The sequence below is a fragment of the Gadus macrocephalus genome, chromosome 1 (assembly GCF_031168955.1).
Source record: "Gadus macrocephalus chromosome 1, ASM3116895v1".
NCBI lineage: Eukaryota > Metazoa > Chordata > Actinopteri > Gadiformes > Gadidae > Gadus > Gadus macrocephalus.
In genome coordinates, this window is record NC_082382.1 from 9,688,854 (window position 1) to 9,703,440 (window position 14,587).

At 49.1% G+C, this 14,587-nt stretch overlaps 1 protein-coding gene across 3 annotated transcripts; it reads right to left on the reverse strand.

Moving 5' to 3' along the window:
• Nucleotides 1–7,515: 7,515 nt before the first annotated feature.
• On the reverse strand, nucleotides 7,516–10,625 carry slc52a3 (solute carrier family 52 member 3). Of its 3 annotated transcripts, none has more exons than XM_060050739.1 (4): nucleotides 10,453–10,625; nucleotides 8,792–9,810; nucleotides 8,443–8,566; nucleotides 7,516–8,089 (listed from the first exon to the last, which is right to left on the reverse strand). In XM_060050739.1, exons 2-4 carry the CDS (start codon nucleotides 9,808–9,810, stop codon nucleotides 7,877–7,879), a joined length of 1,356 nt encoding a protein of 451 aa, XP_059906722.1. In that variant the 5' UTR covers nucleotides 10,453–10,625; the 3' UTR covers nucleotides 7,516–7,876. The 3 variants fall into 3 exon arrangements, with proteins under 3 accessions (XP_059906722.1, XP_059906601.1, XP_059906655.1); XM_060050618.1 differs by having other exon boundaries at nucleotides 8,792–9,871; XM_060050672.1 differs by lacking the exon at nucleotides 10,453–10,625 and adding an exon at nucleotides 10,265–10,446 and having other exon boundaries at nucleotides 8,792–9,871.
• Nucleotides 10,626–14,587: the final 3,962 nt, after the last annotated feature.

Genomic DNA, 14,587 nt, shown 5'->3' on the forward strand with positions numbered 1-14,587 from the left:
GGTTCATTCTTCAATCACGTTTATTACATGTTTTTATGCCTTTTTTAACCATGCCCGAGGCGATGCCAATATACCTTAATTAAAAGACAATGTAAGCGTTTACTCCAAAAGGAAACACTAAAACCGTGGCTCAGACCGCATCAGCCCAGACACCGTCACCTCACACCCGTCCTCGGCGCTAATGTCAACGGATTCACCGGCCACTTCCTTAATTCATTTGACAGCAACGTGTTCAAGCCGGGACATGAAAGGTGTCTGGAGGCGCCCGGAGGAGGTTTACGTAGAGCTCTTCCAGGAGGCGGTAGGAGAGGCTGTAGGAGAGGCAGTAGGGGAGGCAGTAGGAGAGGCAGTAGGAGAGGCTGTAGGAGAGGCAGTAGGGGAGGCAGTAGGAGAGGCAGTAGGAGAGGCAGTAGGGGAGGCAGTAGGAGAGGCAGTAGGAGAGGCAGTAGGAGAGGCAGTAGGAGAGGTGGTAGGAGAGGCTGTAGGAGAGGCTGTAGGAGAGGCTGTAGGAGAGGCAGTAGGGGAGGCAGTAGGAGAGGCTGTAGGAGAGGCAGTAGGGGAGGCAGTAGGAGAGGCAGTAGGAGAGGCAGTAGGGGAGGCAGTAGGAGAGGCAGTAGGGGAGGCTGTAGGAGAGGCAGTAGGAGAGGTTGTAGTAGAGGCAGTAGGAGAGGCAGTAGGAGAGGTTGTAGTAGAGGCCGTAGGAGGTAGTAGGAGAGGCCACAGGAGAGGGGCCATAGGAGGCCATAGGAAGAAGGCCATAGGAAGGAGGCCGTAGGAGGCCATAGGAAGCAGGGCATAAGAAGGAAGCCATAGGAAAGGGTCCGTAGGAGGCCACAGGAAGGAGGCCATAAGAAGGGGGTCGTAGGAGGTCGTAGGAGACAGTAGTGTGGAGCTGGGGCCTACTTGCCGCGGGCCATGAAACACTGTTTTGCAAGTGTCCTGAAGTGCCTTTCCCTGCACTTAGAGCAGCATGCCAGTAATCACCCCTCTTTCTGCACACACGCACACACATGCGCACACACACACACACACACACACACACACATAGGTCTGAGACCAAAACAAAAAGCGGAAAAAAAAAACAACCTGAAACGAGATGGAGACAGATGGAGACAGATGTCGGCGACGTCTCGGCTAAAGCTAATCGGAGCATTATCCACCATTGGTTGTAATCAACAAAACAATTTGTTGCTCTGAACATTATACCCTGTCAACGTGACGATTGGGATAAAGGTGTTTATCTCTTCATGTTCTACCAGGGCGTGTGTTTGGTGTGCTACCCTGACTGACTCATATGGAGTAGTAATATGAATAGTATTATTGACTGACGCGCCGGCGTTATTGAGCAAAGCATCTCCGTTTCCCTGCTCGGTTTCCCCTATCCATATGACAACCGCGTGGCGGGCTAGGGCACTTCGACCAGGAGGAAGGGCGTCAGCGGCGGGGTTTAGAGTGTCACCCTAAAGGGCCCTGAACGCTGACTCAGCTCCCCGTCCCAAGGTTTCCGGTCCGGCTCCCCCACCCTGACAGCTGAATAATTCATTCAAGGATAGAGACACACGAGGGGGCTCTGCTCATTTCTCAATGGGCTTGTTGGCTGGCCTCGCCGAGGGCGGTCCAACGTGGACGCCATGCTAGCAGCATTCAAATACCAGCCCCCTTCCAATCTCCTAAATCGCTTTTAGAAATATGAAGGCGGCTGACATGGTTCAAGCGTCACACAATGTCCACGGTGATGAGGTGCAGGGAAGAAACATGGCCAAAGTTACTGTTTAAAAAAATTGCTCCATAGCCTCACCTGCCATGAACTGCCACTTTCAAGGACAATGTGTGTGAGAGAGTCTAAATCCGAGTCCTGTAGATTTATTGAGCCCGCCCTCCCCATTGGATACATCGAGCAGAGGCTGGGGTCGCTGTGAGGGTGGGGGGACTTTGCCAATTGTCGTCATCAACCAGAGTGTGCATGTGTGTGAGTGCATGTGGTGTGTGAGGCTTGTTTTTGTGTGAGTGTGTGCATGTGCGCATGTATGCATGCATGTTAGCATCCGTGTGCGTGTATGTTGGCCAGCACGTGTGCGTCATTGTTGGCATGCATGTGTGAGTGTGTGTTTGCATGAGTATGTGCATGCATGTGCATGTTTATGTGGGTACATGTGTCTGCGGGCATATGTGCGTGTGTGTGCGTGTATATGTGCTTGCATGTGTTTGCGTGTGTGTGTGTGTGTGTGTGTGTATCTGTGTGCGTGCATGCGTGCATGTGCATTTGCGTGTCTTTGTCCTTCCACGGCTGGCTCAGAGCCACCGAGGCATGGAGAGGTCATCTTAGCATATGACATTCTCTCCAGCGCTGTATCCCGTAAGGGACTAAATCACGCTCAAGTGAGAGTGCAGGGGGAGAAAGAGCATAACCAGGGGCGAAGATAAATGTTGCAAATGATTGTTTTCCACCAAGAATAGTTTTACTTACCGGAGAGTAGTGCTAGCATGATCTACAGCATTCTCCACTGTAATAAAAGTGAATTACTAAGCCGTTGGGCGGCAAGCGGTGATGACGCGTCTGACAGCAGTGACCCCTCAGTGAAAATAAAAAAACAAACCCCTCATGTTACAAGAAGGGAAATGGTGAAACAAACATGGAGGATGCGTTTATGGGCATTTTAGTAGATTACTTTTCACCACACTTATGCATCCGCGCAGACGGGGGCTGACCCGGGAAGAAACCCGAGGCACCAGATATCCATCACCAAAACGCTCCATTCCCCTCCATGCCACATGATGCTTGACATCCACAAGGTCAACGGCATCGCATGCCGCCGGCCCGCCCTCACGCTGATACCAGACCAGGCAATCTCTACATTCGTCAGGCTTTTAGCTCCCGACGCCCTGCCCTCTGCCACGCGGCCCGGCCGCACTGTAAATCATGACCTGCGTAAAGACCCTATTGGCCATGTCTCCCCTCTGCCGTTCCCCTTCTATTGCCCCGTTGAGTTATCATAATGTAGATGAGGGCGGCACGTCTTTCAACCCGTACCCTGGGCGACGCAAGGTCGCTTCCCCTTAATGTCACGATTAGCTCCATTGTGGCTCAATGGGTTCCACGGTGATGCTCCTATCGCTGTTCAATGAAACAGCGCGTGCTGCATAATGCTGTATTAATATTGGCATTCGCCGTTTCCCAGGATGTAGAGTTTAATATCGCATTCACACACACTCAGCCACACTCAGATACGCCGAGAGATGATAAGAGGCTCGCTGATAGTGGCATAGTGCAGACCTGATAGGAAACAAACATTTTGTTAGCGGGCCCGCAATGTCCTTTGATTTGATGTGATTATATTCATCTGTTCACGGGGTCACAGAGAACGCGGTGTTTTATTTGAAGATCTAAGTACTGCTCTCCTGGCTCTCCACCACCACCTCTGTTTGTGCTAATTACACACCGTGCTTGCGTGCCACAGTTGCCTGTAACCTTTTTCTCATTTAAAGGAGATCCGCGCGGCGGAGAACAGCGGTCTCGCCCACACGTATACCTACCTCCCCTCCCACTCTCCCTCGCTCTCTTGCTGACATGTAAACAGGGACATGTGTCCGTAGCCATGCGTTCTCCCAGCAACAGATGGATGGCCTGGAGGCGATGCCTGGGAGATGTGTGTGAGGGGAGGACTGGCCAAGTGATTTTCTAAGATCAGGTGTGGTGCGGCACAATGGCACCTCCTGCTCCTTTCAAGCGCTGCCGGTCTCTAGCCTCTGGTCATACGCAGGCACAGAACAACAGCGGCATCTGTGGCAGGTAACGAGCGCCTGAAATCTGGAGCCCAACCCGACACCGCCAACCATTTGTTGCAGTTTAAAATCACTGCTGCTCGTTCTCGTGTTGTTCCGGCCCGGCTCCGTGGGCGGTGAATCGATCTGGAGCCGCTCGGTGTGGGGAGACACGCTACGCTACGGGGCCCCGGCCACCACCTCCTACAGGGCCCATCCCGGGACCCGGACTGCAGTGGCTTGTTCGCTCAGGGCATAAGTGACCCCGCTGAAATAGCATCCCGGCCACCTGGCCGTGAGTAACCGTGGCCCCTCTTTCCCCGCCAGGCCACTCCAGCGCGGCTCACCGCTGGCGTCAAACAGCAGATCCTCTGGTCTTTTTCACCCCCTGCTTTAGTAAACACGGTAATGGCAGTGCCGTGTTTGTGTGGATGCCGTGTTAACACTGTGACTGTCAAAGGCCATCATGCCCCTTCAAAGCATGATGGCCTTCTGAAGTGGGCTCTCTCGGTCGCAGCCATTTTCCACTTGACTGGCCCCACACACAAAGGGGGGCACTGGTAGCTCATAGCAGCTGTCCTAGGTCAGTGGGGGTGGGATACAGGAGATGAACGAGATGGAGAGTAGACCAGCTAGCGGAAAGGGGAGCGGCATATTGTGGCTGTTTTGATCCACAATATGCATGCCAGGAGGTATGATGATATCATGTGGTAAACTCGTTTTTAATCCTGCCGCAGTGTATGAGTGTGTGTTCCAAAGAGTTTTAGATTATTTTGGATGCTCAAATTTAATTGTTCTGCAACTTAATATAATTAGGAATTTAATTGCATGGCAAAGTAAATCCTTGAAAGCTTCAGCCTTTGTTTCTGGACATGGTGCTAAAAGGTGTGCTGGGACAATAACTCAAGCGCATGTTTTACAATATGCAATATAATGTATGCAAATATTCTGGTTGTCTGGCCATGTTGGCGTAGTATCAACATCCCCAGCAGCCCGGTCCAGTCTCAGCTGAGAGGAGGCAGTGCACATTTCCATGAATCATTTCTTGACACTATATCAAGGTTATTGTGCTGGCAGTCACTGGTCTGTAAATTGCCTTTGCATTGACAATTTAAAGGAGAACCACTGGGATTTAACTAGTCAGTGACTGGTCATGATTGACTATGAGGCCGACCTTTATCTCAAACAGTAAAAAATAAAATAAAAAATGTATACATATATATATAAGCATCAGAAAAAAATGCTCACTGCAGCAACAATGCATTTTATTGCATATTATGAAAGCAGCAGAGAATAAACCCAACCAAACAAAAACCAAACACATGACGTTTCACGCTCTGCACTGCTGATCTTGAGGTAATAATTAGCTCACTACAGCAGTGTTACAAGTTTGCAACCCCACCCCCCCCCAAGCCCCCTCCCCTGCTGTGCCGCGCTGTAATTGGTCCACTCATGTTGCACAGTCGGGCCGGGAACAAAGGGTTCCCAGAGGGGGAATCCATGCTGACCCGTGCTGAACTCCACCACAACAATGACAGCCAGAGAGCATTTACATATGCTGACAGACTTGTCTCTCCTCCGAGGGTGGAGCGATGGGCACTTCATTAAAGCAACATCAATACCTGCTGATAGAAAACGAGGAGCGGGGCCCTCGCGCCGCTGCCGAGGACGGCGCCGGGAAGTGACAGACGGCTGTCACCTTCAATTTGAAATAAATGGGACAGAATTCATTAAACGGGAGTATGTGTGGAAAATAATACGTGTGAGGGAGGACGGCGATGGGGCTGTCTGCGCGTTGCCTCCTTCCTGTATCTGAATGGCATCCGTGCTTCAGCAACTGCTTGCCCACAAGCTGTTCACCTGAAAAATAAGCTGCCAGATTCTGCCGTCCCTGCCAGATATACTCAAGTGCGTTTCCGCACTCTCTGAAAGCCCTGTTGATACATTCTGAGGATAAATCTTTATCTCCTCTCCCGGGTGCATTCAGTTATTATGCTTTTGCAGTGTGCTGCTGTCGCTCTCTGACACGCTCACTCAGTGAGCCTTGCCCGGCCGGCGACCGCTCCACACAATGTCACCGAGCGACGCTGTTGTGCATCCAGGACACAGGTGATCTATCTGTCGACTCAGCAGCTACCGCCGCCGGGCTCCGTACATTTATTGCGTCATGGTTCTTTGGATTTTTTTATTATCATTCGCCATTAAAGCAAGGGTCTAAAAACCTCCCTCCTATATGTGACACATTATGGGGGGACAGGGGAAGGGAAAGGGCCGGGAGGGGGGAGGGCGGCTCTGAGCAGATGGATCACTCTGTGGCGTAGTAAGTGCAGGCTTCACATGGCAGAGGAGACTGCAGGATCTCACAGGACCAGAGCGCCGCATCCAGGTGGCCACAGCTCCTCCTGGCCAGCTGGAGGAACCATGGGACCATCTGACACACAAAACCCTGCAGAAACGATACACTGTTCTTTGTCCCGTCGTCGCCCTGACACAAAAGACCCCCACACCCATCACGGAATTTTAGCTAATGATGCTGGGGGATAAAATATTGCTTTTTTTTTTTTTTGGCACCAATAGTTCAAGGTCACTTGACAACGCGAGGCGCTGAATTGAAATGCGTGGGGCGACTGTAGCGTCTTCTAGGGGCTTGTCGCATGCGCCTCGTTAAAAAGGCTCTGCACCTCCAGGAAGAGAGACGGATGGGACAATAAAAAGCAAGGCCCGTGATATTCTTCTTCATATATTTCCTATTATCACATAAAGATCAATCAATCTGTTCTGATTGCAATAACCAGACGGCTGTCATCTGAAGTACAATTTATACTGCCCCGCAGTTTCGACAAATCAGAATAAAGAAGTCACATCTGTGCTGCAACAGGACACATCATTGGTCCTCCAGGCGATCCCCAGCTAATTGTGGGCCCATTTGATTTCCTTCCTCTTTTTTTTTTTTTAACTCAGTGTAGGGGTCAGTGGAACCCCCAAGTGACCAGCAGCGGAGGCAACAGCCAATGCCCCCCTTTGAGTGGGGTAATTAGAACCCTCCTCCCTGTGCCTCACCACAGAGGCCAGCCTGGGGACCCCCACTACCCCCCCGCCCCCCCGCAACCCTGCTTCCTCCCCATGGTCCCGTCTGAGGGGTCAGGGGGGGGGGGGGGGGGTAGGGAGCGCCAACAGCTGCTGACGAGGAACCACTCTCTGGTTCCCATGGCTCACCAGCGTCCGTGCGCCCCTCCTCAGGGGATGTGCAGCAGCAGCACCATATAGAAGGGTCCCAGGCCTTTGGGATTAGCTCTTCTGCTGTGTGGTTCCCCCCCCCCCCCCCCTGATCAGGTTCACCGTCACATCCTCTTCTTTCCCCTGCATTCTCGTAATGTGTTAAAGTGTTATTATTGCTCATCATTGTATTGACATGAGCATTTCAGTGAATGTTACAAGGTCTGCGTTTCAAGATACTTTAAATGTAGAAAAGGGTGAACTTGCTTGGGGCTCTTATATTCCAAACGCAAGAAGGATGAGACTCCCATCCTCAATAGTTTGATCATGCCGCTCTCTCAACTCTCACAAGTTGTTGATGTGGCCCTCGCTGCAGGAGGTAAGGCTGCATACAGCTAGTGTCCCATGAGCTTGTGCCCCTCTGATATTTAGTTCTAAAACGTTGTATAAAAAAAACGGTTGAAATATTCTGATCTCAACAAGAACAAGATGTCTCAGATAAAGTATCATTACAACATTGATTCCAAACCAGATATATTAAAGCAGAGTTAGAGATGGTTTAATGTCCTGATTAATACCAGTCTACTTTCTAAGTAGAGGCAAGTCTTTGAATCAAAGGTATATATGCGCCATCTAGTGGAAGTCCCCCGCAATGGCCAAATAAGAATCGAGCGCATGTAATATCCCATCACATCGACATTACGATTTCTTCAACAACCAGTAGTCGTGGCTGGGTTGTACCCATTGAAAACACAAATATTTATATTAGCCAGTCAATTTCCTGGAAATTGCAGTCTTCATTTTATTCAAGTGTTGCAAATAGTGTTTTATTCGGGCATGAGCAGGCATCCATGATGAGCATCGTTGCACCTCAAAGGTAAACATCATGGTGTTCCCGTTATAGTGGGCACTTGGTGTTGCAGAAGTCTCCTGACTTGAACAACTTGTAGGTGTTTACCAGAGGAAACATAGTGACGGAGCCAACCAGTGATCCCAATTGAGATGCAGCTCCACACCACACGAGGGCGCTGTGACTCTTGTCTCTAAGGATGACGCCAACCATTACCTTCACGTAGCAAAATGCTCCAGTGAAGAAGACCCATGAGAGCACCTGGGGATTACAATGAAAACATTAATAAATGATGCATATCAAATGTACTTATGCAAGTCTGGCTTTTCTCTCGAATAATGTTTCACCCATAATCCTTCAATGTTTTTGTCATTTATCAGGACATTTCCATTAGAAATTTGTATTTAATGAATTCTACATAAAAAAAAGACATTATAATTAATTGGTTATAAAAAATGAAAAAACACAACAACATATCTTATCCTCGATGCATAATTATTTTATCTCCCCAATGTTGCTCAACATATTAGAGGAGACCTTTGCTTCCAGTAGTCACTGATAAAGCCAGTGGGTGGGTCTTTATTAAGTGGCCTTATCACACAGTGTATCCTCACAATGATGGCCAGGCCAACTGGAGAGCTCTGTAGTAGTGGACAGGGGCTGAGCGCCGCCATGGCCATGTTGTAGCTCCCAAACGCCGTTCCCAGCACGCCCAGCACGCCCAGGAAGAGCAGCGACCTGGAAACCACAAAGGTCAAACGTTAAATCATCACATGATCCTCAGGCCTCTACGCTGGACATGGATACTTTATATCATATCGATTTCGTCTAGAAAGGTGTAATGTGGTTGCCATTTTCCACATCAACGGTCGGACCATGGGATTATTCATAGCAATGTCTATTGATCACTTTATTGATGAGGTAGGTGTCTGGTGACGGACCGCTTCAAAACAGCATATTCACCTATTTGGAAAGAACATGGCGACGACGCAGGCGACTGGGTTGGCCACCGAGGACAGGGCGGCCGAGAGGTGGTAGGCCAGGTTGCCGTAGGGCATGCAGGAGTAGGTCTGTACGGAGGGCAGCAGGCCGTTGGCGGCCATGTTCACCCACACCACCAGGAAGTAGATGAAACCCAGCTCGTAGACAGAGAAGTTGGAATTGGCCACCACCGGTTGGTTCCGGTTCTTCTCCTTGGTTTGGTGCTGGAGGGGGGAACCTCCGTCGGGCTCCAGGCCAGGGTTGTCCAGCCCGGTGGGGGCCGACGCGCTGAGCTCTGGGACCAGGGTGTCGGCGGCCAGATCAAAGGAAACCCGGGGAAGTCTTTTCAGAGCGATGAACGCGGCCAGACTCACGCACATCATGGCCGCCAGGAAGGAGAAGAAAACCTCCGGGGAGAAGTTGGGCGGGAGGTACTGGGTCTGCAGCTTCCACTCCTCCCCTCCCCCGGTCAGGTTCTGAGTGGCGTTGCCGGTGGTGTTGACACACGACGCCATGCCAACGCCCTGCGCCAGCGCCACCAGCCCGGGGACGAAGCCGCTCAGGCCCTCCCCGATGAAGAAGGTGGTGATGTACTTGGCGGGGAGCCCGGACATGAAGGGCAGAAAGGTGACGGAGGACGTGCAGTCCACCAGGGACAGGAAGAAGGTGATGATGAAGAAGGCGGTGCTGTGCGGCGCCCCGCCCACCACGGTGGTGACGCGCCAGAAGAAGGCGAGCAGGACGCAGGCCAGCACTCCGATGGCGAGGATGGCGTAGATGACGGCGGCCTCTCGGAGGTAGCCCGGGCGCAGCTTGTGCATGAGCGTGACCAGCAGGGGGCCCACGTTGGCCAGCTGAATTAGGACGGTCAGGTAGGACGGCAGGTCCCAGCCCTCCGGGAGCGTGTTGACGATGAGAGGCAGCTCCACCCACAGGCCGTTCACCGCCATCCAGGAGCCCATGCCAAAGGCAGCGGCCAGGAGGTGGACCAGCAGAGCCATCTGTCCGGGGGGTTTGATAGTTGTTTTTGGCCTTGTCAACTAGGTCAACTTCTGCTAATTGCTGTAACCAAAGAGGTTAAAAATAACGTTGCTATTACATCATACTTCTACATGAACCAAAGTCAAGGAATACAATTGGAGGAAAATAAATAGAAATATTGGAGAACATGGATATCCTTATTATTTCGGCTATTAATTGTTGCTAATCAGAATCAGGCAAATTAAGTAGGCTCCCAAACATACTAGGTATAGAATAGTCTATGTATAACTTAGTATGAAGGACAAGACAACAGGAGCATATGTTTAACCAATGATTTTGCTTTACATACTGATGGTGATGGAGTTAAAAGTAGGACATGTAGAACACATATTACTCAGCTGACTGATCTCACTTCCCTATCACCCACACACATAAGCAATCAGTCTCGTGATAGTGATAACGCAGCATATTTACCTCAATGGTCACGTGGTAAACGTAGAGCTTTTAGTGTGATGAGTTCAACAATTTCCAACAATTCGCAAAATATTGATTAATTGGGTTTGGATTTCATGTCTAGTTCGTTCACTTCAAGCAGAGATAAAAAATATTTTCCTCGTGGAACCTGGGATTTGAATAAGGAGTTGTTAGGTAGCTCTACTCACACGTCTGATGTAACTGAATGTCCAGATCAATTCGTGGTCATCCTGCTAGAAGTGACCGTGTAGGACTTTCTCAGCCTTCTCCTCTTGTTTGCGTGCATTCTGGGTAGGTCAAAGAGCAGTCCAGCAGTCCGCTACTCTGGACCAGGTTCTGGGGTCATACCCTGACGGGACTCTCTAAATTGACGCCACTTCGACCTGGGCGGGACTTTACGTCCTACGTCACTCGCTATGGGTGATCTGTGCGCATAGCCGTCACTCGCGATGGGTGTGCATGTGAGAAAGGTTTTGGCTTTAGTGTCTATGGGTTGGTAATAACGGTTCTGATGATTTTTCTGATGGAATAGTGGTCTTTTATTTCCATAATCTTTGTTCAGTGAACGCATAAACCCGTTTGTTAGTTAGCAGTTAAACAAAATGCGATCTCTTTGTTTACAGTTACCAACGACCAACTGATGATTGGGGGTTCGATTCCCTAGTGATGCAAGGTTTTTTCTTTCATTTTGGACTGCACACACATCGCGAGTGACGGATACTCGAACAATGTACACACATCACTGTCTTTACAATTTCTAGGCAACCGAAGTTTAAAGATTGTCAAGTGGTTAACTCTTGAATCGCATGTACTAAGACCTGATGGGTTAGTGGTCAGAGACAGGCATGCAAACTAGTCACCTTTCGGCGAAATTCGCCGTTTTGAAGACAAAATTGACCACTTGTGTGATTCGTGGAGATCCGTTGAGAAAACATGCGGGGGGGGGGCGGGGTCTGATGGCCAGCCATGGAGTCCTTGTAGCGCCTGCTAATGCATTCTCAATGGAGAGGCGAGCGGACAGAGAGAAGGTGTGGTACGCAAACTGCACAGCCAAAGACAGGAAAACCCTGCAGGGGGTTATTAAGACGGCAGGAAAAATCATCGGCTGCCCCCTGCCCTCCCTGGAGAACATTGCCACCTGCCCTCCCTGGAGAACATTGCCACCTCCCGGGGGCTGAATAGGGCAAAAAGAATTATGAGTGACCCATCACACCCCGGCCATGGCTTCTTCCAACTCCTCCCTTCGGGTAGGAGATACAGGTCCCTTGGAAGCCGGTGTAAGTGCCATATTGGCTCGGCTACCAGATCGGCTCGGGGTCCGTCGTCTGCTGATTACGTTACACAATATCATTGGCTGTACGCTTGAATGGGCGTAGGCTACATTGTGATTGGCTGCTAAGGGACAGTTGTGATTGGCTGTTTTGTGCTGTAGCTCTGGCTGTCGTCATAGCAACCACAGCGAGCACATGTGTGAGCGCGAGTAGGTCTGTCTAGTGCTGTTTCCCAAAGTGAAGGCTGCAGCCTTGCTAGGACACGTCCTTGCTAGTCGCGTCCTATGGAGATGAGACTAGAGTGCTAGCTCGAGTGCTTCCTAGCGTTTGTAACGTCGGACTTTGGGAACGACTTGGTAGTGTGGAAGCGCTTCCGCTTCCGCTTTTTAATACTGCGTGTCCGCTTGTAAACACATGTGCGCTTATGAATAAAACATGGCAGCAATCAAGCTGATCGATATTTATTTGACTTTTGTCTGTTATGAATGCGGTCATGTCTCCTTCGCATGGAGCCTCTTTGGGGAAGTCACAAAAGCTTTGTTGTGGTTGATCGAATTGTCTTTATTAAAAGGAAAATCCATTCAATTTTTATAAAACTAAGTGAAATTGTCTGAGAACTTAATTCATGCATCACATTTACAGTACGGTTGATTACTATTATGCAGGGGGGAAAAGACAAAGAAAGAGATGATAAACGTATTTATTTGGATATATTATTTAACTGATCTGATTCATTCATTCATATATGCCTACAATCTACCAGTGCTTTGAACACATAAGTATATCATATAAAATACAATTAAATACGTTCATTAAAAATTACAAACATTGCAAATGATCGGTTGTGCATTAATTTTACAACATTGGATAGTGGCACTATCCCTTCCACCGGTAAACAAATGTTTGTGCGCCACCCTAAGGCGCACAAAAGCCTCCGTTTGCTGGGCTGACCCTAAAAAAAACGATTCAACACAAACATAAATAGGTATACATAAATAATGTAATCTTGTGAGAGAGTAAATTGACATTGGTGACAGTGGTGTTTAACACCATGCTACGTCCATGCAAAATATAGTAACGTATCATTAAGTTGCAAAAACGTTTGAAAAGTGGCACAGGTCTTTAGGCTTGATTATTTGCATTAACATGATGAATCTATAAAAAGCAATACGGCACAAAATATTTCTGAAAACTAATATAACTTCACTTCGTTTGAACGTGTACTGCTCTGCCATTTTCAAGAACCCGCCCAGTGAACGCAGAGGATTGTGGGTAGTTTTGGCTCGTCTAGGATGCAGCGATGCATCCTTGAAAAATCTCGGAATTCTCAAAAACAAAGGACGCAAAAATGGCGCGGCTTTCGAGTGTCCTCAACATTGGAACAGTGCTTGTCGGCGTTCTATGACGTAGCGTCCTTAAAAGGGCGGCCGTTGAGCATGCTTCCTTGACATTGGGAAACAGCCTAGTTTCGGTTTTTGTTGCCAGATTGGGCATATTCCAGTTTTTTCAGCCTAACGTGATTCAAAGTAGCCAAATCAGGCTGAAAATGTGCCCAATCTGGCAACACGGACGGCTTATCTTAACAGCCAAGATGATTCCGAGGGATGTTTTGTTTTTAGAAGAAAACTATCCATACAGATAGGTTGGGAATGGTCTATGTTCAAAATGAAAGATCATTACAGGCTCTTTAATTTAAGCCATAAAAGACCTTATTGCTGTAGATAGCGTATTGTGTGACGTAATCAGCAGACGACGGACCCCGAGCCGATCTGGTAGCCGAGCCAATATGGTACTTACACCGGACAAACAGGCTGAGGAATACCTTCTACCCCTGGGCAATTCGTCTACTTAACGCCTGACCCCCCCCCCCAATGGACATGTGAAATCCTCTACCATATTTATTTATTTAAAAAAAAAAGAAGACACTTATATGTTATGACTGCATATTTATATTTATTGTGCCTATTGCTGTTGTTTGTGTTTGTATTTTTGCACTGTTTTATTTTGCACTATGGGTAGTGAGCACCACCCCCAATTTCATTGCACAAGTTTGCACAATGACAATAAAGTATGAATGAATCTGAAGGCGCAGCATTCTGTCAGGCGGCACGACAAGTGGGCGCACTCCCGTGGAACTGTCGCTTCCGTGCTCGTCGAACGCATGCGCGCGCTCGTGAAGCCGCGCGGCCAGCAGACAGCGCGAGCGGAAAGTCGCCTACCATCTGAAACGGCCTAGCGCGAGCCTTTAAATGCCTCGTTTCCACCGCCAACAGTATGGCAAGCCGAGTGTGCCACAATTCGACTTGAATTAAACGCGTTCTGAAACGCCAGCACGCGTGCCCAAAACGCGTTTTGGTTTTCCAGAACGCGTTCCAGCGTTTCAGCGTGCGCGCCCAGAACGCGTTCCGGCGTTTCAGCGCGCGCGCCAAGAACGCGTTCCTATGGCAAGCCATCCCCACCAGAAAACGGCATCATTTAGACTCGTATCACCTTCATTACGCCGTAAAAAACGCCGTAAAATGTAGAAAAACGCCGTAAAATACGCCGTCATGCGCAAAAAAGCGCCGCTTTTTACGCCGCAATTGAGCCTTTCAAGAGCGCGCGTAAAAAGCGCCGTTTTGAACATCAAACCGCACGTAAAATACGGCGCTTTTGTGCACATCACAACGCCGTAAAATACGGCGTTTCTCTAGTATGCTAATAATCTCCGCCCTTCTTTTCTCTCAGCCAAGGCATTTGAAGTGTTTGCGCCCAATCGCTGAACAAGACAAGCAGACCAAATCAGTTCAACACAGATCTCCTCATTTGGCGTTAGTTGTAGCGTCATATTCATATAGATATATTAGTAAATGCAGTTTCAACGTTGTGATAACCGTGGTCCAATCGATAGAGACGCTTGCTATGTAGGGAAGAGGTTGTCGGATCGAATCTATATATTGTCAGATTTGTGCTTTTGTCAGATGGTCACGCTTTTATGATCGCAATGCTTTTTAGTCCGCAAGCCAGACCTCCTGTGAAGTTCCAAATTCAGTGCCTTTTTAGTCAGCCAGCC